This window comes from Microcaecilia unicolor, chromosome 2 (assembly GCF_901765095.1).
Source record: "Microcaecilia unicolor chromosome 2, aMicUni1.1, whole genome shotgun sequence".
Taxonomy (NCBI): Eukaryota; Metazoa; Chordata; class Amphibia; order Gymnophiona; family Siphonopidae; genus Microcaecilia; species Microcaecilia unicolor.
Genome location: NC_044032.1, coordinates 74,083,214 through 74,107,148, shown reverse-complemented (window position 1 = coordinate 74,107,148; position 23,935 = coordinate 74,083,214). Strand labels below are relative to the sequence as shown.

At 40.6% G+C, this 23,935-nt stretch overlaps 1 protein-coding gene across 1 annotated transcript in view; it reads left to right on the top strand.

Annotated features, from left to right (window-relative positions):
* LOC115461867 (ciliogenesis and planar polarity effector 1-like) overlaps positions 1-23,935 on the top strand; it is a 337,061-nt gene that overhangs the window by 286,311 nt on the left and 26,815 nt on the right. The window contains exons 22-25 of the mRNA XM_030191927.1: positions 1,985-2,094; positions 3,485-3,649; positions 9,650-9,758; positions 22,196-22,496. Of these exons, the coding sequence (XP_030047787.1) occupies positions 1,985-2,094; positions 3,485-3,649; positions 9,650-9,758; positions 22,196-22,496 (685 nt within the window). The remainder of the gene's footprint in view (positions 1-1,984; positions 2,095-3,484; positions 3,650-9,649; positions 9,759-22,195; positions 22,497-23,935) is intronic.

Below are 23,935 nucleotides of genomic sequence, written 5' to 3'. Positions count from 1 at the left end.
TGATGCAAAGTTCTACATTAAGAGTCACTGCCCAGGAAAAGGTTTTAGGTGTTGTAGTTGATGATATGTTGAAACCCTTTGCTTAGTGTGCAGCGGCAGCAAAAAAAGCAAATATAATGTTAGGAATTATTAGGATAGGAGTGGAGAAGAAAATTGAGAATATTATATTGCCTTTGGATCACTCCACAGTGTAACCACGCGTAGAATATTGTGTGCACTTTTGGTCACCGCATCTCCAAAAAGCGGAATTATAAAAGGTACAGAGAAGGGCAACGAAAATGATAAAAGGGATGGGAGGACTTCCCTATGAGGATAGGCTAAAGTGAGCTTTGGAGAAGATATGGTTGCTGAAGATATGATAGTGGTCTATAAAATACTGAGTAGAGTGGAATGGTTAGACATGAATCATTTACTTTTTCCAAAAATACAAGGACTAGATGCACACAATGAAGCTACAAAGTAGTAAATTTAAAACAAACTGGAGAAAATATTTTTTACTCAACTTGGAATTCATTTCCAGAGAATGTGGTAGAAGCGGTTTGCATAGTTGGATTTAAAAAAGGTTTGGTGAAGTATCTAAAAGAAAGTCCATAAGTCATTATTAAGACTTGGGAAAATCCACAGCTTTTCCTGGGATAAGCAGCATAAAATCTGTTTACTCTTTTGGGATCCTGCCAGGTACTTGTAATCTGGATTGGCCAATGTTAGAAACAGGAGACTGGGCTTGATGGGCCTTTGGTCTGTGGTCTTATGACTCTATCTTTTTACCATTGAATCTTAACTACCATATTGTAGACCATTCTTCAAGTTTGCTAGATGACTCCTCATGCTATCCATACCATCTTTGACCTTGGCTTATAAATTAGGGGTAATGATTTTATTTCAGACTAGAAAGTTGGTACCATCAGTTAACCTGAATAAGGAACATCATTTTTGTGTAGGTATAATTTTATTTTTATTTTTTGTTACATTTGTACCCTGCGCTTTCCCACTCATGGCAGGCTCAATGCGGTAGGCAATGGAGGGTTAAGTGACTTGCCCAGAGTCACAAGGAGCTGCCTGTGCCGGGAATCGAACTCAGTTCCTCAGTTCCCCAGGACCAAAGTCCACCACCCTAACCACTAGGCCACTAGGCAATGTGAGGGAGTCTATAGGACATTGCCATTTCCCCTTAAGAACACGCCCTCACAGTGTCTGGGGCACTTTAAAACCCTAGTCCCACCCAAGGAAGAAGTGACATAGGAGGGTTAGAACCCAGGAGGGCATGATTTGGGAAGTATAAAAGGCTGGGCCAGTGCTAGGTTTTAGGAGACCCAGAGGGAAGCAGCAACTCCCACTGCAGATGCCTCCACCCAGAAGCTGAGAAACTGCAACCACTCCATTCAGGTACCCCAAGTTCAACTTGGAACCTTGAAGAGTTTGTGTTTTGACCTGGTTGGCTGCAGGCCAGCCTTCTGTACCTGCTAGAGACTGAACTGGTACCTCTGGATTCAGGGACCAGGCCAGAGAACAGTAGCAGTTGCTGCTGAGCTAAGAGACATTCATGTATGCTGTGGTCCTGCAGGAGCAGGCCACCAAAGGACATTATTATGTTTACAGAACTAGTTTTGAGTATTGTTTCCTCCCTTCCTGTGAAGTGAACAGGAGCCCTTTCTGGACACCTTTAATAAATGTTATTTGCTTTCAGTGTAATTTTCCAAGTGTGCATGGCTTGTCCGACCTGGCTCTACGGCCCGCCCTTGCTAATGTTAGTTACCACATGCCATTAAATATATTAAGTTGCTAAAAAGAAGGACCAGGCACCTCATAAAGAAGGCATGGAAAACGAACATAGTGAGGAGGTGCAATCAACTTTCCTTTTTTTCATTAAATATAGTAACTCAAGCAATTATATAAATAAAGCTTAGAGTTGTTCACACATGTCTAAAGCTATTGTCATTTAAATTGTAACTAAAAGCTTCAATATTTGCTTTTATTTTTGCAGGTAGCTTCCGAGAGTTGTGTGCTTTATGTTGGATGCATCATGTACGTGAAAGATTGACCGACAGTTGCAGACGGTTTCAGATAACAAGGGACAATGTAGAAAATCAAAAGGTAAGCAGTCTGACAAAATAATTAATCATCAGTCATATAAATGGTTATGCCTGCTCAGGGCATCTGACTTTTGGGAGAATTTCCACAAAAGCCTAACCAATGTAAGGGGTGATAATCTTTTTGGAGCAAAGATTCCTAACTTTTTAAATGATCACTGTTCCAGATGCTCTTATCAACTATAGCAGAATAGTCCTCATGATGAGAAAGCAGTCCTTCCTTCACAGGAAATAATTCTTCCAAAGAAGAGACTATCAACAATATTTGAGGCAATGACAGCAAAAGCAATCAAATCAATTCTTGTATACCGCTAATTTCCCTTTTCCATGGTTCAGTGTGGTTTCTAGGTGAAAAAAAGCCGATAATGTTAGTGTGAGGTATGAGAACAATTAGAGACCATTGGGGTATTGCATGAGAACAAAAACATTATAGGAAAGGATAATGGATGATACTAGGGACGTAGAAGTCAATGGAATGTTATAAAGCAGTCTTTGGGAAGAGAGAGGTTTTTAGCCTTGTTAGTCCTGGAAATCCCATCAGAGGGAAAGGTGTCAACCCAAAAATTGCATTGGAAGTTTGAATATTGAGCCATTTGACTTGGCATCACCTATATTTCTTACAGTGTTATAAAAAAAAGAAGAATTGTAGAAGTGAAGAAAATGCAAAATCTCTTATGAGAGACTCTTGAAACCGTTAAAAAGCCATAGGATAAGAGGCAATGCTCCAATGTGGACTGGGAACTGGTTAATAGATAGAAAGCAGAGGGGTGAGGTTAAATGGCCATTTGCCTCAACGGAGGAAGGTGAACAGTGGCGTGCCCCAGGGGTCTGTACTGAGATCAGTGCTATTTAACATATTTATAAATTATCTAGAAATGGGAATGATAAGTGAGGTGATTAAATTTGCATATGCCACAAAGCTATTAAAAAATCACATGCAGACTAAAATTGCAGGAGGACTTTAGGAAGTTGGAAGAATGGGCATCCAAATGGCAGATGAAATTTGGTATGGACAAGTGCAAAGTGATGCACATAAAAAAAGATATAGCAGAATTAGAAAAGGTTCAAAGAAGGGAGACCAAAATGATTAAGGGGATTGAACTCTTCTCATATGAAGAAAGGCTTAATAAGTTAGGGTTCTTCACTTGGAAGTGAGAATGCTGAGGGAGATTGAGAGAAGTTTACAAAATCCAGATTGGAGTTGAATGGGTAAATGTGAATTAGTTATTTACTCTTTTAAAAGTACAGAAACTAGGAGACACTCCATGAAGTTTTGTTTTAAAGTGATTTGATGTTATTAAATGACTGAAAACACTAGTTCATCAATTTTGAGATTTCAGTCTAAAAGTTTAAGATTTTACCCTCAACAAATAAAAATTTAATTTTCTGTTTAGGAATGCGAGAGGTCTGTGGATCACAACACAAGCATAGTTGAGCATTGCCTTAATGCTTTGGAATGGGCTTGTAGAATGCTGCCTTTCTCCAGGTTTATGAATATTGAAGAACTTGTGCAAGATATAATTCTGAGCCTTATAGGAGAGCTACCGCCTATGCAAAAGGTAACAGTTATATACTGAAGGAGGGAAGTATTGTAGGTTACATAGCTTTTGTCAACTCATTTTGATGGGTGGATTAGCCAGTCAGTACTCACTTTTTGGTTAAAGCCTCATCCACTTCCTTTTCAGCCAATCAGCGTTCACACCTGGAATGACCAAGTATGTGCATAGTTTAGTGTGTTTAATAATCTAACCAAATGAAACAGAAGGAATGGAGGTCATAAAATCTCAAAATTTTCACACCACAACCTTAGTGCAGAAACTTGCTCTCTGAAAGATAAACTGAGTTAAGCTGCACAGGAGGAAAATCCCTCGGAGCTCTTGTAGGCACACACAGTAATAATAGTGCTCATCCACTCAAATCATTGGCGTAATAAAAACCTCTCTACAGCTAATTTTCTTGTACTCATTGCCACATTCAATATTCTAAAATTTTGTAGTACTGCAATTCATTTGTTCATATAAAGCTTAAACTGGCTTATCTTTAAGTCAGGCTCTACAAAATTTCTTGGGACCTAGGAGCCAGATTTGGACCAACTGTTATTTATTTATTCATATTTATGGATTACCCAAAGTGATCTACAGCAAACTACTTATTACAGCAGCAGTTTGCCAAAGAAGTATGAAACTATAGTAAACACAGTGATGTAAAAAAGGTTTTGTCTCCCTACTCATTTCCCCTATTACTGGCATATATATACAGTGGGGGAAATAAGTATTTGATCCCTTGCTGATTTTGTAAGTGTGCCCACTGACAAAGACATGAGCAGCCCATAATTGAAGGGTAGGTTATTGGTAACAGTGAGAGATAGCACATCACAAATTAAATCCGGAAAATCACATTGTGGAAAGTATATGAATTTATTTGCATTCTGCAGAGGGAAATAAGTATTTGATCCCTCTGGCAAACAAGACCTAATACTTGGTGGCAAAACCCTTGTTGGCAAGCACAGCGGTCAGACGTCTTCTGTAGTTGATGATGAGGTTTGCACACATGTCAGGAGGAATTTTGGTCCACTCCTCTTTGCAGATCATCTCTAAATCATTAAGAGTTCTGGGCTGTCGCTTGGCAACTCGCAGCTTCAGCTCCCTCCATAAGTTTTCAATGGGATTAAGGTCTGGTGACTGGCTAGGCCACTCCATGACCCTAATGTGCTTCTTCCTGAGCCACTCCTTTGTTGCCTTGGCTGTATGTTTTGGGTCATTGTCGTGCTGGAAGACCCAGCCACGACCCATTTTTAAGGCCCTGGCGGAGGGAAGGAGGTTGTCACTCAGAATTGTACGGTACATGGCCCCATCCATTCTCCCATTGATGCGGTGAAGTAGTCCTGTGCCCTTAGCAGAGAAACACCCCCAAAACATAACATTTCCACCTCCATGCTTGACAGTGGGGACGGTGTTCTTTGGGTCATAGGCAGCATTTCTCTTCCTCCAAACACGGCGAGTTGAGTTCATGCCAAAGAGCTCAATTTTTGTCTCATCTGACCACAGCACCTTCTCCCAATCACTCTCGGCATCATCCAGGTGTTCACTGGCAAACTTCAGACGGGCCGTCACATGTGCCTTCCGGAGCAGGGGGACCTTGCGGGCACTGCAGGATTGCAATCCGTTATGTCATAATGTGTTACCAATGGTTTTCGTGGTGACAGTGGTCCCAGCTGCCTTGAGATCATTGACAAGTTCCCCCCTTGTAGTTGTAGGCTGATTTCTAACCTTCCTCATGATCAAGGATACCCCACGAGGTGAGATTTTGCGTGGAGCCCCAGATCTTTGTCGATTGACAGTCATTTTGTACTTCTTCCATTTTCTTACTATGGCACCAACAGTTGTCTCCTTCTCGCCCAGCGTCTTACTGATGGTTTTGTAGCCCATTCCAGCCTTGTGCAGGTGTATGATCTTGTCCCTGACATCCTTAGACAGCTCCTTGCTCTTGGCCATTTTGTAGAGGTTAGAGTCTGACTGATTCACTGAGTCTGTGGACAAGTGTCTTTCATACAGGTGACCATTGCCGACAGCTGTCTGTCATGCAGGTAACAAGTTGATTTGGAGCATCTACCTGGTCTGTAGGGGCCAGATCTCTTACTGGTTGGTGGGGGATCAAATACTTATTTCCCTCTGCAGAATGCAAATAAATTCATATACTTTCCACAATGTGATTTTCCGGATTTAATTTGTGATGTGCTATCTCTCACTGTTACCAATAACCTACCCTTCAATTATGGGCTGCTCATGTCTTTGTCAGTGGGCAAACTTACAAAATCAGCAAGGGATCAAATACTTATTTCCCCCACTGTATATATATATATATATATATATCACACTGGGTGATTTTTGATGTTATACAAAATGTAATATTAGTAATATTAGAGCAAGGGGAACTGGATAAACACAACATTGAAACAGAAGGAAACTATTATGGGAATGCACTACTGTTAAACATATTGGTGAAGGCAGAATCTGTATGGTTTCCTGTGCTGTATTTACGTTCAACAAGGGAAACAAGTTATAGCTGGTATGTATTGCTGGTATGTATACTCTTACACTGGCATGGAGTATATTTCTAAAGTTTTCTAGAACAAGTTTTCTGCACTCTGCTAGATCTGTGACTGCTATTTGTTTCTTATTTAATCACTGGAGGATAATCATGCACCTCAGTCTGTTCAATAGTTGATTTCCCCTCAAGTCTTTTCTGAAGTGAATTGTCGCCATTTTAAATTTTTTTCAAAAGTTTCCTACTTGAATTATTGAGCAATTTTTAAACATTTGTTTTCTTTGCAGCTGCTTATATTCCTGAACATTTAGTGATTATTTATTGTGAACAGTTATAGTTTCATTATTCAGTTCAGAAAGTTTTTTACTCCTTGTAATATCTTATTGACAATTTTTCATTTTATTTTGTATTAGTGATTTTCTTCAGATATTAGGGAAATGTATTTTGTTCCTCTTTTTTTAAGTATAGGGATAATTTCTTCACTGATATGCAACAGTGAACTTAAGGTTTCTTGTAATTATTGGGGGTAATAGTATATGACAACAGATAAAGACCATCCAGTCTGCCCAACAAGATAAACTGATAGCATAAGAACATGGGGAAGATAGTGACAGGGACACAGAGGGAAGATGCTGGACAGAATAGATAAGGATATAGAGGAAAGATGGGTAAAGGACATAAAGAGAGAAGAAATGTCAAAAGGACAGGAGACCCTGGAAATTATTAAGAAAAAAAAAAGCAGGAGACACTGGGACCAAACCAGTGCTCAGACAACAAAGGTAGAATAAAATACTTATTGTTTCTGACTTTTTTAATTGTAATATGTCAGCTTTGGGAAATTACATTTCAATTTCCAGTACTGTGATATGTTTGCTTTGTGCAGGGTTTGTGTTCTCCCCCCCCCCCCCCCCCCCCCCCCCCCCCCACCGTTCCACTGCTCCTCCACCACCTTGGGAGAGATAGTGTTATAGGGGGCCCATCTCAGTTTTTCTGCCCAGGGCCCATTCAGTCCTAGCTGCACCACTGCTGGGAATCATCTGTGGGTTTTGACTAGCCCACTCAAGGACATTCACTTTCTTCTTGCTGAACCACTCCATTGTTGTTTTTGCTTTGTGCTTAGGATTGCTGTACTGCTGAAGGGTAAATATTCTCCCCAGTTCCTGGCTATTTGTTTTATGTAATACACATTGTTTAACATTGAGAATATAAAGTTTCATTTTGGTCTTGCCAGATCTACAAAAGCTTTTCTCACATTTGTGTTTCACTGCAAATATTAAACAGCACATCATGTGGCTTTTCTTGAACAGTGACGATTGTAATCACAGAAAGGTGTTCTATCAAGTCCCATCAGTTTCCCTTTCTATGGGAGGGTGGCAAGAGGACATGTCTGTAGAGTAATCTTGAAATTGTTAAACACCCAGCATTTTTCTTAATCTCACTAGAGAGCTTTGTAGTTCCTTCCTAATGTAAGAAAACAAGCATGCAAAGTACTTGAAAACATCATAAACATTGTATGATAAAATTATATTAGCACACAGTACATAGGTCTTCACTCCCTTCCACATAAGGATATAGGATTTAATTTGATTTAATTTATTCACTTTATATACCACTTAGTACAATAAAGCAATTTACCATAACAATCACATTGTTCCAAGGGCAGGGGGTTGTTAGTGGGACTTAATTGTATGAAACATGTAGAGATTTGCTTTTTTTTTTTGTGTTCTTTTGATTTTTGTTTCCTTAAAATTCCTTCAAGTGGTATTACATCGCCTTCTATTGTGGACTTGAGCTGAATTAATAGTTTTCCAATAGAGGATGAGGGTAGTTTTCTTATTTTTATTTCCTTTTGAATCAGTTTTCCTGTACAAGGTGTACTCTTGATCTATATTGTAAATTCAATAAATACAAAATGTAAAAAATCACTTTGTAAACATTACCAAGAAATTAAAATAGTCAAAATAAATCATATTACAATTAAAAAATGTTCAGTTTAACAATATGCAGACAAACAAAAAAAGGCAAAGATCTGCCACAGAAATAGCAAACCAAAACAAAAAAAGCAGATCAAAAAAGACAAAAAAATGGAACAGGAGGGTAAACAGAAGAAGTGGTTTATTACAAGTTACCCGATGTGGCCACGTTTCGCCCTCAGGCTGAGTCAGGGGTACAAAAAACTAGTAGGGGTAAAAAGCAAAGTGAACCCCTAAAAGTAGTCCTACAACCACCTTACATAAGTGCTTCCCAAGCTTACTCAGCAGTCTTAGCAATGCTATGTTGACTGGCAGCCTTGCTAAGACTGCTGAGTAAGCTTGGGAAGCACTTATGTAAGGTGGTTGTATGACTACTTTTAGGGGTTCACTTTGCTTTGTACCCCTGACGCAGCCTGAGGGCGAAACGTGGCCATGTCGGGTAACTTGTAATAAGCCACTTCTTCTGTGTACCCTCCTGTTCCATTTTGTTTGTCTTTTTTGATCTGCTTTTTTTCTTTTGGTTTGCAGGTTAACAATATGTCATAGTATGTCATGCATAGTAAAGAAAGGTAGCCAGTAACCACTTCAACTGTAACTCTGCTCAAAAAGCTAAGTATTCAAGGCTTTACCAAAAGACAAATAATTGTTAGTAGCTTAGGCATCAGCACGTAAAACATTCCATAAAAGTGGTGGTGTAGTATAACAATTATACTGTACCCCAAGAGACCTCTACTTTCTTTTAAGGGGAGGCAAAATAATCACCTGCATTAATCCAAATCAATGCCTCACTACTTCTTCCTTAATTCAAAAATATATAAATCACATTTAATGAGGCATTACCCTCTCATTACACATACATTATACATACATACATTCTACTCTCACAAATTGAAACCGTCTTGTTCTATTATGGTACAGTGACTAAATATATCTGGAACAAAATACGTTAGTACGTTAATACATTGATATATTGGCAAACCGCTTTAGGCTCATTATATAAGCCAAATGTCCATGCACAAAGTCTCTGACCCCGGTCCAACTTTTGAATTAAGGAAGATGTGTTGAGGAATTGATTTGGATTAATGCAGGTGTAGTATAACGAAATACACTTAGCTGGCAGTGGTTAGCATTTTTTTAATCGTTGACTGTCGCCGGCTAAATTAGCTTTGGATATTCAGTACTGAACCATGTGCAGGACTAATTGTCTCTGTGTAGCCACCTGAGGTTATGTGGGTCATGACCGATATTCAGCTGTGGCCTGCATAAGACGATTATGTATATATAATTTGGGGTCACGACCAACACATAGGGAACTGGTTTATTCAACTGAGGTGGCATGTCCAGTAGTATACAGGAAATCACCGCACATGCCTAGAAAATCAGTCAAATGACATCTGTGTAATTTGTTGCACTGCTGTCATCAAAGAACATCTATTACAGATCAGAAAGATCAGTTCATTTATAAAAGTATGATGTGAGACCTATGGAGTCCCACTGGTCCCAATATGATATATTCTGCTGGCCATTTACTTTGTGCAGGTTGCAGAAATTTGGGTAAAAGCATTTCCTAATCCTGAAGATGTTCGAGTACCACTGAAAGACAAATATCATTCTCTTCAGGAGCGTTTAAGACACTGTATCATCAAAGGTAAGCTTTACCACAGGCTGTTACACTTAACTTGCTTTCTTTAGCTTTTAACATGAATTTGATTAGAATTGGTAAGTCTGTAGCAAGGATTATCTGTCAAGAAGTGGCATTGAGTCAGGCACACAAGTGAATGATGTCATCCAATGACACTGAGACAGAAATCACCTCCCTGAGCTCAGAATAAAATAAACCTGCTTTTGTCATTGAAACTTGGCCCCACATAGGCTGTGAATTGAGCTTTTCAGAGACCTTTCTCTAGGTATCAAAGCCCTTACCTTTGGCCTGAATTCTGTTTTTATTTTAATGTGACATGCCCGTGTTTGCACTGCTTTATTACTGAATTCCACCCCTCTCCCCACCACCACGGCCATAGGTCTTCACCTCCTCTTAGCAACTGAGGGAGAGAAACATTCCTTTTTCTATGTATGTGCATGTTAGCCTGGCTAGGCTCTGTGTACATGTACATTTTTTGATTGGTTGCCCTATCCAGGCTCTGCCCTGTTTTGGTTTGGGCAGAGTGCACTATGCACTGGTATTTTTTGAGAAACTTCTTTGGGGTTGTTTTTTTTTTTGCTTTTTTGCTCTGATAGTTCATCTTTGTGCACTGTGGAGATACAGCTGCAAGTCTCTACAGTCCAAGACCCTTCCTGCCCCTTCCTGGTGCAAGAGAAGAGATTGCCATGAGTACCTTCTTTCTGTAACCAGATGCTGTGTGAGCTGATTATTCTGCTGGCATCATATTAAAAGTTTCTATCGTATTCTATTTTCTGGGTGAATGTGTGAGTCTGTAGTATATACACATTTGTCATCCGAAAATTCCAAAGCGCTCACAAGTTACCAGTAGGAGTCACTGCTGTCCTAGATTACCAGTATAGAGATTTGAGCATGCCTGGTCCTCCCTTGTGCAGTGGTCAGCTCAGTTGTTTTTTTCTGCTGTGCCAAATGGATGCAAACTCCCAAACTGAAAACTTTTTTTTTTTTGCCTTCAGTTGTGTGAGATGATTTTTTTTTGTCACAATTCTTTTTCTCCTGAAATAAATTATTTTATTTCTTTTATTAGTTTGTTGTTCTCAAGTTGTCCCAACTAAGTAGAGATTCCAGCCCTGCCTACACTGTAAGAGAAGAATCTAGATGTTTGATACATGTTCCAGATGTCTGATTTGTTTGGGCTTAGACCATGATCAGGGGCACTGCAGGCATTATGACAGGATGTCACTATGAGCCTATAAGGACTGCCTGAATTGCTTTTGAAATCACTGAAGTGGAGAGAAGACTCCCATTTGCCTAGAAGGAGGAAAGAAAAGCATTGTTTTTGCAGAGGTCATCTGACTCTGCACACTCATTCTCCTCCATGAGGATGTTGCCTGTACCTCTCTGCTTAATGGCTTTCAGAATCCAGCTGCAAAGGAGCAACACCAGACCTCTTCCAATTGGCATTCTGCTTGGCAGTTTCCATACCTAAGGCAGAGTTGTCATTTACATTCTTATGCAAGCCTGAGGTCAAGGCATCCTGAAAAAGTTCATAGAAGCCAAAAGAGAAGCACAGATACCTTAAGCACAGATATAGTTCAGAATACTACTCCTAAGCACATACCTGCACAGCTATTGCCTGAGCTGTCTACACAATAGAAGGGAAAGAGACTTTCGCCAATGCTGATCTTTGCCTTACTTCATCAGTGTCATCAGGTTGCTCTTTTAGAGCAGATAAGCCAGCTTTCACACCAGTGTAAATTGTGAAATGCTGCCCCAGTACAAGAATCTCTGTGTACTGATAGCACTTATTCTACTATCTTGTTAACATGTAACCATCTTCTACATAGCAACAGACTGATCAGCCTCCAATAACATCTTCCCTGGTCTTGATTACAGTAACTGTTCCGTTGTCTCCATCTGCTTTGGCTCTGCCATAGCCTTTATACAAAAAATGTTTAATGAATTTGCCAAAGCCTGCTGTAAAGAACTTTTCTAATCCTCTAGCATTATACCAGTGCAGAGGAACACAAGCTTATCACAATATCTTAAATCTTATTACTTTCTGCCTCAGATTCTGAACAATGAGAGAGCTGTTCCTTATTGTCCCCAGATCTGGAATTTTGCACAGAACAGGAGGAGTACTCTAGAAGTATCTCTTCTGATCCTTCTTCTTCTGTGTGAAATGAATCTCCCTATGAGGACATCTTATCCTAGATTTGTTTAGCACACATCAAAACAGGTTCTCTTCCTCTTGCATTAGAAATGAGGACCTCCATTTAGATGTAACATAGTGCATAGTAACATAGGAGATTATGGCAGATAAAACCTGAACAATCCATCCAGTGTGCCCAACAGTCACATTTATTATCAATTTGAGATTAAACCAACAGTCCAACAACATTATTAACCAACAGTTTACTTGCTAAATTCAACTTCAAGATGTCCTCCCCTCCCGAGTTAGTGCATCCACACTCATAGATTATGATATGAATGTAATATAAAACATGTATATTTGATCCTAATTTGTCTTTGCATTTTCAAGGACGTAGATTGTAGAAGTCCATCCTTCACTGGCCTTTCTTTCTAACTACAGAAGTTGCTGTTGAAGCCCACTCCAGCCTATCCTGATCTGACTTGCCATATATGGGACATAAAACTTAGCAGTCTGCCCGTTGCTGGCTTTATTTCCCCACTGCTAGAATTGTAAATAAAGCACCACTTCTCATCATTATAATATATACCAGTCATAAGGTCATTTGTTTTATTTTGATACCATCTCTTTCTATTTAGGGATTCTCTATGTTTGTTCCAATCATTTCTGAACTCCGTCACTGTTTTTGTTTCCACCACCTCCACTGGGAGGGTATTTCATGGGTCCACCACCCTTTCTGTGAAAAAGTATTTCCTGTTATTACTCCTAAGTCTATTACCCTGCAACCTCAATTCATGTCCTCTAGTTTTACTGCTTCCCAGCCTCTGGAAAAGATTTTTTGTATACTAATAACCTTTCAAGTATTTAGACATCCGTGTCATATCTCTCCTATCCTTCCTTTCCTCTAGTTTATACGTAGTCAGGCCTTCAAGCCTCCTTCTCATAAGTCATAAGTAATGCCATACTGGGAAAAGACCAAAGGTCCATCGAGTCCAGCATCCTGTCCCTGACAGCGGCCAATCCAGGTCAAGGGCACCTGGCAAGCTACCCAAACGTACAAACATTTTATACAAATTATTCCTGAAATTGAGGATTTTTCCCAAGTCCATTTAGTAGCGGTCTATGGACTTGTACTTTAGGAAACCTTCCAACACCTTTTTAAACTCTGCCAAGCTAACCGCCTTCACCAAGTTCTCCGGCAACGAATTCCAGAGTTTAATTATGCGTGGGTGAAGAAACATTTTCTCCTATTTGTTTTAAATTTACTACACTGTAGTTTCATCGCATGCCCCCTAGTCCTAGTATTTTTGGAAAGTGTGAACAGATGCTTCACATCCACCTGTTCCACTCCACTCATTATTTTATATACCTCTATCATGTCTCCCCTTAGCCGTCTCTTCTCCAAGCTGAAAAGCCCTAGCCTCCTTAGTCTTTCTTCATAGGAAAGTCATCCCATCCCCGCTATCATTTTAGTCGTCCTTCGCTGCACCTTTTCCAGTTCTACTATATTTTTCTTGAGATGCGGCGACCAGAATTGAACACAATACTCAAGGTGCGGTCGCACCATGGAGTGACACAAAGGCATTATAACATCCTCACATCTGTTCTCCATACCTTTCCTAATAATACCCAACATTCTATTCGCTTTCCTAGCTGCAGCAACACACTGAGCAGAAGGTTTCAGTGTATTATAAACGACGACACCCAGATCCATTTCTTGGTCCGTAACTCCTAATGTGGAACCTTGCATGACGTAGCTATAATTTGGGTTCTTTTTTCCCACATGCATCACCTTGCACTTGCTCACATTAAATGTCATCTGCCATTTAGCCGCCCAGTCTCCCAGTGTTGTAAGGTCCTTCTGTAATTTTGCACAATCCTCTCGCGAGTTAACAACTTTGAATAATTTTGTGTCATCAGCAAATTTAACTACCTCGCTAGTTACTCCCATCTCTAAATCATTTATAAATATATTAAAAAGCAGCGGTCCTAGCACTGACCCCTGAGGAACCCCACTAACTACCCTTCTCCATTGTGAATACTGCCCATTTAACCCCACTCTCTGTTTCCTATCCTTCAACCAGTTTTTAATCTACAATAGGACATTTCCTCCTATCCCATGAACTTCCAATTTCCTCTGTAGCCTTTCATGAGGTACCTTATCAAACGCCTTTTGAAAATCCAGATACACAATATCAACCAGTTCCCCTTTGTCCACATGTTTGTTTACTCCTTCAAAGAAGGGAGTTTCTCCCTTATATGGTGTGTAGCCCCGCCCAGAGCATCCCAGGATGCACTGGGCAGGGCTGGGCGCCGCCATTTGTGGCGTTGATGGAAGAGGAGGGAGGCAGGCTGCGTCCCTCCTCCAACCAAGATAGGGGGGCGGGCGGCGGATGGAGTGACACCATCACACAGGGACCCTTGCAGCCCTCCCTGAAGCTGGGGAGGGTGGGATCGTCAGGGGGACTAGAGGTCCTCAGGAGCTCCAGTCCCCTGTCGCTCGGGGGGTGGTTTGTGTCGTTGGGGGGGAATGGGGGCCTGCCAGCATGCAAATGCAGTTGAGGACGTACATAATTTGGACGTTTCTGTGACGTGGCAGTAGAGGACGTCCAAATTTTGGACGCTTCTGCAATGGGCAGTTAAGGACATCCAAAATTGGATGTTTCTATGAGAAAGACGTCTTTCTCATAGAAACATCCACTTTTGAACGTCCTTAACTGCCCATTGTAGAAACGTCCAAAATTCGTGGAGGCAGCGCCATTTTCTTCCTCTGATTCTTCCTGGCTTTCAGCAGCGGGTGCCGCGGGTGGCTTCAATGAAGGGGCGGCTTCGAATGCTGTATCTGATGTTTCTGCCAGAGTTCCTCCCTATTGGTTGAGTTCAAGTGCTCCTGCTACTGGCCTCCCTCCTTGAGCCTTCCTTTTGACTTCGACTCCGTTGTTCATGACAGCTGATTTCCACGCCCCCTCCTTCCCTCCCTCCACTTCTGATTCCAACGCCCTGTCCTTCCCTCCACCCTTCCTCCCTTTCCGAGTTCCATGTGTGTGAGTGACAGAATGTTTGCATTACGTTCGGGCTGTTTTCTGTACTCTCCGCCCCTCGCCCCACCTCTGAATTCTCCCTGGTTCTGGAGCTGGTGGAGGTGGGGCTTGGACTTTTGCTTTCTCAACGTTCGGGCTCTACTGAGCATTTGCGGGTGAGTCGGTCCAAGCTCATTTATATAGATTGATGTTGGAAATAATAGTTCTCCGAGGACAAGCATGACAAATGTATCCTTACACTTGGGTGATGTCATTCTGACTGAGCCTATTGTGAACACTGCCCTGTGCACTATATCTAAGAGGCTTTTGGCAGCGGTCCCACTGGGCACGCGCAAGTGCATTTCCACTTGAACATGGGACCCACAGTCTTGTTTTTTTCTGCAGAGCAAGGAGGTCGCGTCTCACTGATCTCCTCATTGTCTTTTTCTCTCATATTTGTGCCTTCCATAGGGATATGTTTTCTTCCTTCACAGTTTGTCCCGCATGGAGGAACTGAAAAAAATCTCGGTGAACCTGGAAGATGTACTGAGTGAAATTGACAAATTAAAGCAGAAATTTTGAAACGACTAATTAAAGCAGAAATTGTGAAACTGTTTCATCTCATGGCACACTTACATGGCGCTAAAATTGTCAAGGCACACCTCCACAAATGGTCCAGCATTTTACCTTCCCCCCCCCCCATATATGGTCCAGCATTTTATCTTCTCCCCCTCCCCACAAATATTCCAGCATTTACCTTCTATTCCCCCGCCATCCTCACAAGTAATTCAGTATCTCTCTCTCCTATTCTTTCTCCAGCCAGCAAACAGGCATCTTCCCTTGTCTGTTTTGACATTCTCTTCCCCCCCCCCCCTTGTATCTTCTTGTGTCTAGCGGTCGGCAGCAACAGACAGCGATGCATATAGCCTGTTCGTACCAACCCCGGAGCCTTCTCTGATGTAACTTCCTACTTATGTGGAAGCAGGAAGTTACATCAGAGAGAAGGCTCCAGGGTTGGTGCAACTAGGCTGTATGAATCGTTGCTCCCTGGCACTGATCGCTAGAGACAAGGAAACTTTTTTAAAACATATACTCTGTTCCGGCACAAATTAAGCTGGCCCTACTAATAAATGACCGTCAACTCCTGTGGCACACCTGCGGACCAGCCATGGCACACTGTTTGAAAAATGCTGATTTAAAGAGCAGTAAATCACCTGGACCGGATGGCATACATCCAAGGGTACGCAAAGAATTCAAGCATGAAATTGCTGATCTGTTGTTATTAATATGTAACTTGTCGTTAAAATTGTCCATAGTACATGAAGATTGGAGGATGGTCAATGTGACGCCGATTTTTAAAAAGGGTTCCGGGGTGATCCGGGAAATTGCAAACCAGTAAGCCTGATGTTGGTGCTCACGGGCAAAATAGTGGAAACTATTATAAAGAATAAAACTATGGAACACATAGGCAAACATGGTTTAATGGGACAGAGTCAGCAGGGGTTCAGCCAAGGGAAGTCTTGCCTCACCAGTTTTTTTTCATTTCTTTGAAGGCACGAATAAACATATGGATAAAGGTGAGCCGGTTGATGTAGTGTATCTAGATTTTCAGAAAGCTTTTGATAAAGTTCCTCATGAGAGACTCCTGAGAAAATTAGAGAGTCTTGGAATAGGAGACAACGTTCTGGTGTGGATTAGGTATTGGTTATTGGACAGAAAATGGAGGGTAGAGTTAAATGGTCATTTCTCTCAATGGAGGGATGGTGGATAGTGGAGTGCCTTAGGGATCAGTACTGGCACCGGTGCTATTTAACATATTTATCAATGATATGGATATTGGAATGATGAATGAGATGATTAAATTTGCAGATGACACAAAACGTCTTCTTAATGTCTCCACTTGGGAATAAAAATAAGTGGAGACATTAAGAAGATGTTTAATTTGATTTTATAGCATGTACAGAGTACATATGTCACAGATTTCAGCAGCACACACCAAGCAGCACTGAACGGGACCTGCAAGAACATCGCAATAAGCTAAATGATTAAGCTACAAGAACTTTTAAAATCCTTTTATGATAATTAGTTCATATAGGCAGGTCAGGAAGGGACAGTGCAATGATGGCAATTGGTTGCTGTACTTGATATAGTTTTTTAAACTATTTGGTTTAAGAGCACATAGACTCACACTGAGCACTGCATATATAAAATAATAAAAAAATTCTTTTCAAGTACATAAACATAGATACTAGTATATACTAGTGTTAAGTGCATAAACAATTGGGTTTCGTCATGCCAGTTTGAGAGACTAGAACCCTAATTACATTATCTTGAAATTTAAATTTTAACTGCCAGACCCTCGACCATTCTTCTAATGTTCGGAGATCTGATTGTTTCTACTCCCTCCAGGGTATCCACTCTATTGGTTATTTTCATGTCATCCGCAAAAATGACAAACCTTTCCTTCCGACCCTTCAGCAATATCTCTCACAAATATGTTAAACAGAATAGGCCCCAGCACTGATCTCTGAGGAACTCCACTGCTCACTTTCATTTCCTCTGAGCGGATTTCATTTACCACCATCCTCTGCCACTTGTCAATCAAACAGTTTCCTATCCAGTTCACCATTTTCGGTCCTAAGTTCAACCCTTTCAGCTTATTCACAAGTCTTCTGTGGGGGACCATATCAAAGGCTTTGCTGAAATTCAAGTAGATTACATCTAGCACATGTCCTTGATCCATTTATTTGGTCACCCAGTCAAAAAAGTCAATAAGATTTGTTTGACAGGATTTTCCTATGGTAAAGCCATGTTGCCTCGCGTCCTGTAACCCATTGGCTTCTAGAAAGTTAAGTATCCTTTTGTTTCAGCAGCGACGCCATTATTTTTCCTACCACCGATGTGAGACATACTGGTTTGTAGTTTCCTACTTCTTCCCTGTCTCCACTTTTGTGAAGAGGGACCACATCGGCTCGTCGCCAGTCCCGCGGAACCGCTCCCGTCTCTAAAGATCTATTAAATAAATCTTTGAGGTCCCGCCAGGACATCTCTGAGCTCCTTCAGTATCCTAGGATGTATTCCATCCATAGCTTTGTCCACTTTCAGATTCTCAAGCTGTTTATAAATTCTTTCTTCCGTAAACTGCGCAGTATCCATCGAACTGTGTTTTCTGTTTAAAAATGTAGAAAAAAAACACAGAATGTGCATCAGGCCCGCAAGAGGGAACTTTTGGTACCTCAAAGTCTGGTCCATTGGCATCAGAAGCGCCGACCCTGATGGCTGCCAGGACACAATCTGACACTGGGAATGCACTGGCATCGAGGACGTATCCACCTCCCTCCACACTGGGTGCTAGTAACAATCCCCGGGACCGATTTGCATCGGACCCGACACTGAATTTGACATTGTCCTCTTCGACATCAAGGTACCCTGAAGTCGGGCATCGGGCAAAGGCCAAGAAGCATTGGCATTGGTCCCCTTCAATGCATAGTGCCTGGGAGCTCCAGGACATGAGCATTGCTGGCACACAAGAAGTGTTGGCGTCAAGAAGACTGCTCCTCCTCTGGTTATTATGGTGCCATCACCTCATCTCCCGTGCAGCTGGAACCCCTCTTCCAATACGACACTGACAGCTCAACAGGCTGTCTCCACACTGACACCAGCCCCAACCTTACTGATGTCTGTCCTCAATGACCGGTTGTGGGCCATGCTGAAGGAGGAATTAGCAAGTATGCTGTAGCTCCAAAGTGCTCAGGCGTCGAGGACACTTGCGCCAGTCATAGCACTCAACCACTTCTACCCCAAGGTCCTTGCTTTACCTGTGGAAGTGGTCCCCAACCCCCTTATCTCGAGAGGCATCGAAGTTTGTGCCTCCCTGTGCACAGCAACACTTGACATTGGAAGAGAAAGCTCCCTCAATGTTGAGAAGCAAGCATGCATCCCATACTGTCTTTTAAATGTGCATCCTTCAAGATTTATTTAACATTTGATATGTTGCCCATGGGAATAATCTTCTGAGCAGTTTACAATTTAAAATAATAAAACATGAAAAGAAAAAGAACTCCAGTCATCCACAAAGGAAAGATATTCAACATAAAGGAATCTTTCACTTGCTCATCTTCCAATGTGGTATATATCATTCAGTGTAAAAAATGTAACGAAGGATGCTATATTGGAGAAACAGGCCAGATGCTTAAGACAAGATTCAATTTACATAGACATCACATGAACAATACTGGTGCCAGTAGGGCTCCCACCCCTGTTGGTCAGCATTTTACAGGACCAGGACACTGTACCAGTGACTTCACAGTGAGAATCCTGAAAGGTAACTTTAAAACCATACAAGAACGTAAGACCTTTGAAGTCAGAATGATTGAATATTTTAACACCCAACAGAAAGGACTTAACAAGGATCTGGGGTTCCTAGCCCATTATAAACTATAAAGCTGTATTTCTCTGTTGATCACCCTCCCCTCACCTATCCACACCTATCCTGTTAGAATATCAATGATATGCTTTGATGTCCCCAGGCATACTTCCTACCCACCCCCCTCCTCCCACCCTGTCAGACTGTCATAGTAATGCTTGAATGTTTTCACTTATATACACTGTCAGCTAGCACATTTGCTTATTTCCGATCTGAGGAAGAAGGGCAACCTTCGAAAGCTAATCAAGAAATGTATTAAGTTATGTCCAATAAAAAAAGGTATCATCTTATTTTCTTTTCCATGTTTTATTTTGTTTGATTTCTATTGATAACCTTAAGAGTGGACTAACATGGCTACCACACTCCTCTACTTATTGATAAGATAAAAATAAGAAAGATTAAAAATAAAGATAAAACAAAGCTATAGTTCTAACCATAACAGAGCATCATAACTTATCGTATGACATCCTAGTTTGGAAGAATGTATGTAAGTTGGCCAAAGATTCACCCTATTACTCTCTTACACTCCATTATTTGCACTGCAGTTGCTAGAGAGTTGGGGGGAATGTGTTGGGGTTGTCCCTGTAATTGGGCCATTCTTTGACTTTTGCACAATTCTTTCTGGTTAAAAACTTTCAAACTCACAAGGAATTGGTTGAAGTATTAGGGAAACCATTTCAATTTTTTAAAATATTTTCAAATACACCAGTTGGTTGAAAACCAAGAGAAGCGTATTTGTTTTACAAGAGTACCACCCCTTTGAGAAGATCTTATTTAACAAATGATGAGAGGTTAGATTGCTAAATTATTTAGGTATTGCATGTGTCTGTACATGTGTGTATATATATGTATATGTGTGTGTGTATATATATATATGTATATGTGTGTATAATGAACTTGGCTTTATTGATCAAGAATCTTACTGGATCACTCTGTGGTCTAAAATATTTAAATGTTCTATTTTGACGGCTCTCTTGAATACTGAAATTAGGTTATTAACAAGAACTTGTTACGCCACAGCAAATAGGGATTCTAGGACTTAAGATTTATGTTGGGGACAATATAATCAAGGGGGGACATTTATACATATGTGGAGTACTTGTCCCTATATTTAACATTTTTGTAAACAAGTCTTTGTGATTCCTTCACAGATTACTAATATACCAATGACCAATTTTGCATTAGCAATGTTCTTGGGAGAAGATCCTGAGTGGATAATACTTCAGAAATGTACAAAATTGATTTCTGGTTTCTTATTGGCAGTAAGAAGCGTAGTTGTGTGAGGTACAAGAAAAAGCTGACTCCTCCTTCTGTAACAGAATGGCTTCATAAAGTATGGGGGGGGGGTTGTGTATATGGAGCAAATGTGGACTCCTCCTTCTGTAACAGAATGGCTTCATAAAGTATGGGGGGGGGGGGGGTTGTGTATATGGAGCAAATTACGTATGAACTCCAGGATCATAGGCATGTGTTTTGATGCAGACTGGATCCCTTTCTTCTGCTATGTGGGAAGTTCTAAATCTTAATAAGACGAGTTAATGGTAGTATTTTTCTCCTAATGATTTTATAATTCTTGGGTATTTACAATTTTGTGTTTTCTGGGAGCATTTAGAGATGTTATTGGTGTAGGGAGGGTTGGTAAGTGGAGGAAGTTATTTTAGTTTAAATGGATGCCAATGCTGCCGTTAGGATTTTTTAAAACATTTCTATATGAAATTGGGGCTCTGTTTGTCTTATGAATGCTTTAACATTATTATTATATATTAATGGTCACATCTCTAAGGTTCTGCTTTCAGGTTTTGTTTCTGTTCTCATGACCATGGTGTTACTGTTTTGTTTGTTAGCATTTTTTTGATTTAATTTGTATTTGTTAATTTTAAAATAAAGTGTTGAAATAATAAATATAAGTTGTCATTGTGAGCAAATTATTCAACTTATTAGATAGAACTTTTATTATATAAAATTTATAAAATTAGTTTATATATTCAATGTCATTGTATGCCTAATTTTATGTTCCTTTCATGAAACAATTTGTTGTGATTTTATAACTTGTGGTAATTTTTTTTTTTTTGCTTGGAAATGCATAGCAATAGTGGCTAAAATGCTGTTGATTTTCTTAACCAGTTTCACTGGTTCACAGGAATCATCAGCTTTTAAAATATGTTAAGCATTTGTAGCCTGCTTTATCCCTATATGCAAACTATTTATCCTAACAAAATTCTCTAAAAAAGGTAACATTTTAATTGTTTCCTAAAATGTAGATAGGAAGGGCTAAGACAAATGTTTAGTGGTAAGGAATTCCAAATCTTAGCTTGATAAGCAAAACAGTTGTCATGAAAGAAATGCTTTATATTTCAGACTCCTAACAGAAGGAAATATCAATATCAGGTGGTCCACATTGCGACTAGAGTTGGTAGAACCCAGAGAACATAGTAACAATGATAAACTTTCAGTAACACAGCCGGCAAAACTTGAAAACTAAACAACAAATTTGAAATAGAGTGTGAGGTTTTGCAGGTAACCAGTGAAGCTCAAACAAAAGGAGCAACACAGAATCAAATTTGTATTTCCCAAATATTAGTCTAGCAGCCTTACTTTGAATCAACTGCAATCTGTTTAATAGTTTTAAAGGCAAACCTGAATAAAGAGAATTACAGTAATCAAGTTGGGAAAGAATTAGTAGTTGTACTGATACTGTAAAATGCTCCATGCAATTGTTTAAGCATGAAAAAAATGTTTAATTAAACTTGAAACCCGAGGCTCCATGCTTAAGGTTGAATTCAGCAATACCCCCTACTTTATTGGGTAGGATACAGTAATTCATACATAATCTGACTTCAAAATTGATTTCTTGTATTTTTGTTAGGCCCAAAAAGGGAAGAAATGATGTCTGCTGTTATGCATAAAATCCAGAAAGTGAAACTGAAAAGCCTGAAACGTGTAATAAGGAACATAGGTGGTGCTGAAATGAATATTTGGGAGCCAGCAGAAGAGGAAGATCCAGATGATGAAACTCATTGCTATGACAGATTCTCATTAGGAACCAGCCTCAGCAAGAGCACGCTCACAGATTACGGAAAACCTCAGGTTTACAGTGACGCAGAAACTGCAGATACTCTCTCTGAGGCTTTGCTGACTGAGGAAACAGATCAGAATTATTTACAGAAGTAAGCCTTTCATTATGGGTAGATGGGTAGAAATAGTTTGTAGAACTTAAAACTAGGGCTGCAGCATTTAACGCGTTAATAAAGCGATTAAAGTGTTAAATGTTTAATCATGTTAAAAAATTTTTAATGCCAGTTAATGCGTCTCTTCCCCACCCGCAAACATCCAGCATTGCGCTGCCTGCACTTCTTACCTCTCTGGCACTCTCCTCTCTTCTGCGGCTCCTCCCTACTCCTCATGGCCGCTGCAGTCAAAGCACACTATGTGCCACTCTGCTCCAAGCCTGTCTCTGAAACAGAAAGTTCTGTCAAAGAAATACAAATTCATCAAGTTCACATTGAGCCCCTTTTACAAAGCGGCGGTAAGCCCAACACAGGCTTACCGCTTGCTAAAAAGGTAGTACCACTGGGCTACCGCAGCAGCCCGGCAGTAGTTCCCACCCCTAGCATGCCATCATATCCAGCGCTACAAAAATATATTTTTGTAGCACCAGTGTGTACCTGGCGGTAATTGGACAGCGGTTACTGCTGAGTTAGCACAGGAGCCCTTACTGCCACCTCAGTGGGTGGCGGGAAGGGCTCCCCCCCTGAAATGGCTGCTCGGCAAGTGCTTCACTTGCCTTACAGCCATTTCTTTAAAAAAAAGAAAGACCTACCTTTCTTTTTTTAAAGAAATGGCTGTGAGGCAAGTGAAGCACTTACTGAGCAGCCATTTCGGGGGGGGGGGGGGGAGCCTTTACCCACTATAGTAAAAAGGGGCCTCGGCGTGCATCAAAAACACACACTGACACCAGCGCAGGTCCCCTTTTGCCGCAGCTTCGTAAAAGGTGCCCATCATGAGGAAGAAAGTTGACTCCACAAAGAGGGAAGGAAATAAAAGATCAATCAAATAAAACAAAAAAGGAAAATGTCTTAACTTATTTATTCCTAGTAAAACAATATCATCAAGCAGGCAATAAAACAAATATTCCTAGACTCCCTTTAATCTAAACTCATTAGCCAAACTGAAATTATCTAAATAAATCACATATCGGATATTTCAGATTTTTCTTTCAGAAACAATTCTAGCTTACTAGATTCCCCCAAAAACATATTGATTGTTCTCCAAAGACAAGCAGGCTGATATTCTCACAAGTGGGTGACGCCACGTCGGCCCCGGAGGATTTTAAAGCAAAATCTCAAAATCTCTTTACGGCGTTCCGTCGCGCGAGCGATCGTACTGCGCATGTGCGCACACCTATTCCCGCTCGCCGAGCGGACACGCCCCTCAGTTTTTCTTTTTCCGCGTCTGAGGAGACACGGAGTTCGTTAGGGCTTCGTGTTTTCTTCAGGTCTTCGGAGTAAATCTCTTTTTTCTTTTTTCTTTTTTCTTTTTATGGCAGGCTCATTGTGGCTTATATATACAGGTATTTTTTGTACCTGAGGCAAGAAAAAAATTTAAG